The 7,075-nt window shown below is 40.1% G+C and overlaps 1 protein-coding gene across 1 annotated transcript in view; it reads left to right on the top strand.

The window, feature by feature from the left end:
• Positions 1-914: 914 nt before the first annotated feature.
• si:ch211-210p4.6 (malignant fibrous histiocytoma-amplified sequence 1) overlaps positions 915-7,075 on the top strand; it is a 7,642-nt gene continuing 1,481 nt past the window's right edge. Inside the window, exons 1-8 of the mRNA XM_035681692.1 lie at positions 915-1,007; positions 2,776-3,640; positions 4,120-4,417; positions 4,631-4,817; positions 4,909-5,102; positions 5,494-5,993; positions 6,286-6,443; positions 6,520-6,694. Coding sequence (XP_035537585.1) covers positions 992-1,007; positions 2,776-3,640; positions 4,120-4,417; positions 4,631-4,817; positions 4,909-5,102; positions 5,494-5,993; positions 6,286-6,443; positions 6,520-6,694 — 2,393 coding nt within the window. The 5' untranslated portion in view covers positions 915-991. The remainder of the gene's footprint in view (positions 1,008-2,775; positions 3,641-4,119; positions 4,418-4,630; positions 4,818-4,908; positions 5,103-5,493; positions 5,994-6,285; positions 6,444-6,519; positions 6,695-7,075) is intronic.

Below are 7,075 nucleotides of genomic sequence, written 5' to 3'. Positions count from 1 at the left end.
TCACGCTGCCCATTTTTCTGCTTCAAACACTTCAATTTGAGGACATTTCCACTTGCTGCCTGATATATCCTACCCAGCCAGATAATCAGTGCTCATAATGTTAAAGCTGGTAGGTGTATGTTTCAGTAGAGACATGACAAGGTAAATATATATATTTCCTGTATTGTGTAAAGCATGGAGGCAACGCTGGAGGCAATGCTGCCACTATCTAAATAGTGCCACTAGACATTGACAGGACAGAATATACAAATACAATGAATACTTGTTGTGAATGTGAATGTTTTATTCTCAAACTATTTTAAATAAGGAAGGATGGAACTTTACAGTACATCTCCACTCAAGTGAATGAGGGATGAGGGAGTGAAGTGCCTCTAGTGAGAAATTTGATGCTTTGGGGACACCCTACACCAAGTAACACTCTCCAGTTTAATGGCTACAATTGATTCTGGGGAAACACATTTTGTTCTGATGTTACTACAATTGTCTACATACAGGGCAGTGGGAAGTAGAGGTACTGCCAGTGCTGCAGCATCCCCTGCTGGAAATGGATCAAGCTGCAGACATGCACAGCCCTGCCATATGCAAAATAATAATAATAATAATAATAATAATAATAATAAACGTGTTAAAACATTTTAAATAATTCTCCCGTTAGTATTTACCTGAGAACTGAATGCTTGAGGAAGTTTTGAAAATATTTATTAATACTGAATTATTATAAAAAATAACGCCAAACTTCATGGTCAATGGACATTACCTTTTAAACTCCTGTGCGCATTATATCTGGAGCCATCAGCTCAAGGTAAAGGTAATAAAGGTTTGCTTTTTCTATGATTTAATTACTGCCCCTTTCTGTAAGTGATCAGAGTTCATTTCACTTCCCTATGTTGGGTTTGGTTTGTGTCAACTGTCGGCTCACTCTCTGTTCCACCCTCAGCCACACTTCCTTAGGAAGTCAACAAGGAAGCATCCCGACAAATATCTGAAGAAAATGGCCTGTGTAGCAGGTAAGCAACCTAACGTGGATTTGAATTATTGTTAAATATGCCAGCCCAAACAATAGACATTATATTGAGAAATGTATTAAATGTGGCAGTGTTGCAGGAAACTTGCAGCGGTTGTGCAATGGACGTCTGTTCTGTACTCGTGCTGAGGACAATTACGCAACTTTTAAGTCAAAATTTAAAGACGGATATACCAGTGCGTTTATTTTTAAACTATAACAAAAACAAATCTCTAACAATAAAACAATACTATAGCCGACCTACACACAACCAAACCCAATGTTAAACATGGAAATGGCTCCAACAGTTTAAATGGCTATCTCTATAAACGCAGACGGACCAGGTAAAGCAGAAGTGTTTTGTTTTTTTCAGCGCCTCCTCCACATCCAAAACGCGCGTTGTGTTTCTCTGATGACTTAAAACATACTTCTGATAAACAAAGTCAACAGAGCAAACACCCACAGCCTGTATGATACATGGAGAGAGAAGCAGAGACGGTGGTGCAAGCTGGTGTGTGTGAGACAATGTAGAATAATACCTGATATAGAAAGTATTTTGTGAGTAATCGATTTACAGTATAGATAAATAACAGGCAGGCTGTTTCTAAGAGAGAGTGTAATATGTTTCCTATCAATAGATAAACTGTGGTCAATTCATAATTGAATAACTTATTAATTTTAATACTTATGTATCTCTTCCTATACATCATTATAACCCTCTGAGGTTTGTGTGTTTTCTCTTCACTCTGTGACCTCCCCAACATTATTTTTTGGTACCAATTTAAGAAATATTTCTTTACCAGCTTCAGAGTAATTTCAGTAGTTGAGGATGAACCTGTTTCGGCTTATAGCAGGCTTGATATTGTAAAACCTTTTGCTGCTGATCTGGTTTTTCCAGGAATGGAAGATGAGTATCACCTATAAAAAATTTTTTTCCTGTTTCTCGTGTCAGGCTTTCAGTTTATGAAGATATCTAATTTTTAATAATATCTTCTGTTTGTCAGACTAAGGGCCTAGTCATCCTAGCATTTATCGCTACAGAATTTCTGACCCAAATGAATTCAACAAGTTCAACTTTTGGTGAATTTAACAGCTGAATCCATACTTGAGGAAGTATATTATTATCCTAGTCGCACCATGTTGTATAACTCTGCACTGAGTATAAACTGCTCCTGAAAAGAGATGTAGCATGGTTTGCATTAAGCCACATTTTTAGAATAGAATGCCTTTATTGTCACTATACACATGTACAATGAGATTAAAAGCCAACCTCCAAAATAGCAGTGCAAAAACAGTGTAAGAAATAAAAAAAATATACAGTATAAACATAAGGAACATTAAAGTAATAGTGCAAAAAAGGAGGAGGTAAAGGTGGGCACTCCTGAGGAGTATGTACATTTGCAAAATAAATATAGTGCACATTGTATTTCATTGCTGTGGTACCCTGTACTAAATATGCATATGACAATAAAACTGAACTGAACTGAACTGATCAGAAATTGGTAGGAAAAGAAGAAATAGCCCATGTTGACCAGTCACAGTTTTTGTGGTTCCCATGTGGTATCTCCATAGCCTCGACTGTAGTTAGACAGACATCAGCTACAGTGCAGATTATGCGTAGCTTCAGTGTAACCCCTTTATGTAGAAATATAAAGCAGCATGTTAAATTAGCTGTTCGTCGTTTAATTTCCCAGACAACTCTGTAAACCTGCTTTTTTTTTAACAATGCCCAGATCTTAAACATACTGTAAACCTACTCATTCATAACACAGGAATCAGTTGGGAGGAATGTGATATGTCAGGAAAGAAACTGAAGTCCCTTCCTCAGGATCTTCTAATACATGCTCGTAGTTTGGATTTGCAGAGGAACAAACTGAAACGGGTCATTGGCATCTCCAGATTCAGCCATCTGATAGAGCTTAATCTCTCCAGGAACAAGATAGTGGAGTTTTCTCCTGAAATGCACCACTTGCATGAACTAGAGACACTCTACATGAACTACAACAACATAAGATCCATTCCAGAGGGAATCTTTCCACATCTTAGGAGTTTAAAGTTCCTAAAACTCAGCGCCAATCGCTTGTCCAGGCTTCCTTCAGATATAAACCAGTGCACCAGTATCACTTACCTGGACCTTTCCAAGAACTGCCTGCAAAACATTGAACCACTAGTTGGTCTCCCAAAATTGAAGGGGCTTTTGGTTGAGAAGAACAAACTGACAGAGCTGCCATCCCAGCTCTTCCAGGATGGCAACTGCGAGCTGACCATGTGCAAGGCCTTAGGGAACCCACTTAGGTGCCCACCAGAGGAGGTCTGTGCTGGAGGGGTCATGGACATCCAGAGCTACTTTCGTCAAATGGAGGAGAATCCGAACACACACAGTGCCTGGACAGTCAAGACCATGTTCCTGGGCTCCTCCATGGCTGGGAAGTCCACACTCTGCCGCAGCCTGAGGGAAGGGAAGCCTGTGGCCGTGGCAGTCGAGGACCGGACTGAGGGAATTGAGATCAGTCAACTCTATGCCAAGGAAGTCCGTTTCCTTTTCTGGGACTTTGCAGGGCAGGAGGAGTACTACCTGACACACCATGTCTTCATCACACCACGAGCCCTTGTCATCCTTACTATTGATTTAGCCAGGTAAGCAAATGTAATGATTTTGATTAATCATCTTTTAGGACATAGCTTCACAATCTTTTATGGCTTTTGACTCCTTAAAGCTACGAACATACAGGATATTTATGTTTTCCCAAATGACAATCATGTCTAACGTGTTCATTTAGCGCCATCATCGCCACCATTAGATTTATGACCACACACCTGCAAGACTAATAACATATCCCCAGTAGCCTCTCCTGCACTTTGTGTTTAGTGCTAATATTAGCATGCTAACATGCCAAACTAATAAGGTGAAGGTGCTAAACATTACACCTGCTTAACAGCATGTTAGCCTTACTGTTTTACACAAATTAGTATCATTTTTGCATTTAGCTCAAAGTACCACTGTGCCTTCAAGTAGGCCTACAACCCCACAGAGACATGAGCATGGCTGACTTTCTGTGTAGTGAGTAATTTTATTTGCACAAGTAACAAACACAGTGCTGTTTGATTTCAATCAGCTACAGCATTGTAGAGCCACATTCATTCAAAGACCAACTGTGGTTCTGGATAAACAACATACAGTTGCGTGTGCCAGACTCAGTGGTCCTGTTGGTGGGAACACACTGTGACCAGTGCAGAGACCAGGAGGAAGTGATGGAGAAGAAGAGAGACATAGAGGAGAAGGTCAAAACCATGTTGGCAAATAGGAGAATGGTTTTAAAGCAACAGAAAAAGAATCTGGAAGAAAACACAGACCTCTCTCTCTTTACAGACCAGCTGGATGAGCTGGATTGTCTCTTGGAATACAATTTGAAGGTACTGACTAATTAATGGATATATTATATTATCTTAAAAGTATTTTGTTACTTTCCTCGGAAAACGTGTTTTTAGATGATTTAATTGAAGCACAGCTTTCTTCCGTGTACCATATTCTTTTTGTCCTTAGTGTATTAACTGTTCTGTAGAAAGTATGAAGTTTCTTGCCTTGCCTGTATAGCCTTTCATAGCTGCCCATAACTGTCCTTATAGGTTCTGGATCTTGTAACCATTGACTCCACAAGGACTGAGGATATAGCAAAATTGAAAAGTCATATTTTGATGTGCATTCAATCAGAGAATGAGCTTCTGTGCTCTGAGAGCATCTTACCAAAGAGTTATGAAGCGGTGGAGCAAGCCATTCATACACTTGTTGCACTACAAGAAATTCCCCAACATGGTAAACTAATTGTTTTAACTCCAAGGACTGTGTACTTTATTTATAAATGCTTATGTTGATTTTATACCTTAATTATTTGTTTCTATATCAGGTATTATTCTACTTGAAGAACTGAGTGATTTAATTCTAAACCATGTTAACCTGAGCAGAGAGAGTCTCCACTCCATCTTACGATTCCTCTTGCGATATCTGCATCGGATTGGGGTGATCATTTGGTATGAAGATATTAGTATACTCAGTGACAGAGTGTTTATCCAGCCTTCATTCCTCATCTCAATGTTCAAGGTAAACAGTTTTTAAATACATTACAACAAACAATTACAGATCATACATTTTACACCACTATTTGTAAATTACCCTTTAACTCTTAACTGAAAATACAAAAGAAAATGTTCAAACCAGCTTCCTTGACATGTTATAATTATGTGTGTTCCTTACCTTACTCAGCGGCAGTGAGCTGAGTTGATGTAAGTGTATCTGGCTTTTATTGCCTATTGTTGATCTGTCAGTTGTGGGGCTTATATGTGGAGTAGGGAAGCGGTAGTTTCAGCTTGGTGGTGCGTTCCAGTGAACACCATTGACCATGTTCATGGGTGCGAAGCACATCTAAACTCTTTCTATCCTGTTACTATGATTCATAAATTTTCACTCTCCCCACCTCTTTCTGTAAATGCAGACCATTGTGAGACATGACCTGGTGAAGCAGCTGGAGGGACTCTCCAAAGACCTTCTCATGCAGGAGGGGGCTCTGGTGAAACAGAAGTTCACCTGGGTGGATGACCTGATCTGCAAAGGCATCCTGCACAACGCAACAATGCGCATCTTGGTCCGCAGAGAGTTAGAGAAACTGGTTGTGGACGATGACGACTTGGTCAGAGAGGTGGTGGGAACCAAAAGGGAGGAAGGCATAATACTCACCCTACTGCTGTACTTTGAGGTCTGCCTTCCCACTTTTGCTGGAAGCCCCCTGAACCCTCAAGCAGCAGAGTTCATCCCTGGTGAGAAACAGTGGGAGTTAGTCAGGGAGGCAAAGAGGGATCCGGATGGAGCCTGTCTCTTCCCCATCTACCTGAAGGATGACCTCATAGTGTGCCACAAGTGGGGTGAGGACAGACAAGATGACATCAGTGTTCACTTGTACTTCCTTCCTGAAATTCCTCACGGCTTCTTCCACAGGTAGCATAGATTAAAACATGTTTCATGGTCGATGATGATATCATAGTTATATTTGTAGCTGAAATCCATAACATTTCAATCAGGGTGATGATCAGCTAGAGAGAAGACGTGTTGATCTGCGCCTACCAATCTATCCCTGCGCACTCTTAACAATGGACTTACAGCTGAAATGTACTTGTTTCCAATGTTTAGATTTTTTGTATTGAAAAACACAATTCAATTGTGTTTTCTGATGCTCTTGTCATTAACGAACTTCCATAAATTGGGGGTATCTACTGTGTGTAACCATCAGATTGATCATCAAGACGTGCTCCCTGTACTCGACTCACTGGGTGGGTAAAGAGCAGTGTCTCCTCTGCTGTGGAAACAGACTGGCTCTGGTGAAACTGAATAATGGAGATGAAGATCCGTTCATAGAGATACGCTGCAGGAGACCAGAGAAGGATGAAGGTAAAAATCTTTGATCACTCTTTCATAATGAGACCAAATGCACAGCTACAGTACAGTCAACTGTTTCTCTTCTCAGAGTTTCGACCACTGTGGGATCTGATCTTGGCGGTGATGTCCAAGCTGTTTGTTCTGTCCAGGCAGTGGCCAGGACTGGCTCAGCAGGTGCACACACCCTGTCCAGAGAGAGGCTGTCCACACTACTTTCCCTGGAGAGACTGGCAGGAGTTCCACAACACTGACTTCTACAACCTGTAAGTGTTGCCACAGTTTGGCTTTGTGCCTCTTATGCACTTGTTTTTCCTGAAAGACAGATCTGTGGTTATTTTTCAAAAACTCAGAACTTAAACAACACCACTGTTTTGGAGTTCTTCCCAGAATTTTATTAAAAACTTCTGCCCATCTGGATCACCAAATAGCACATCACTGCACAGAAAGAATATATATTTTAACCATTTACAAATAGTTGCTCTTCATTCCTAATCCAAAAATATAAGTGAAATAGCACCACAGTTGTTTTGCATTACACAATAAAAATATGAATATATTTATTATGTATGAAAATAGTAAGTAGCCTTAATATGGATAATATGAGCTTGATTGTTTTATTGATTTGTCTATGGGCTGATATTTGT

This window comes from Morone saxatilis, unplaced genomic scaffold (genome assembly GCF_004916995.1).
Source record: "Morone saxatilis isolate NCDOM2014 unplaced genomic scaffold, NCSU_SB_2.0 Contig11, whole genome shotgun sequence".
NCBI classification, from domain to species: domain Eukaryota; kingdom Metazoa; phylum Chordata; class Actinopteri; family Moronidae; genus Morone; species Morone saxatilis.
This window is presented reverse-complemented; position numbering and strand designations above follow the sequence as displayed.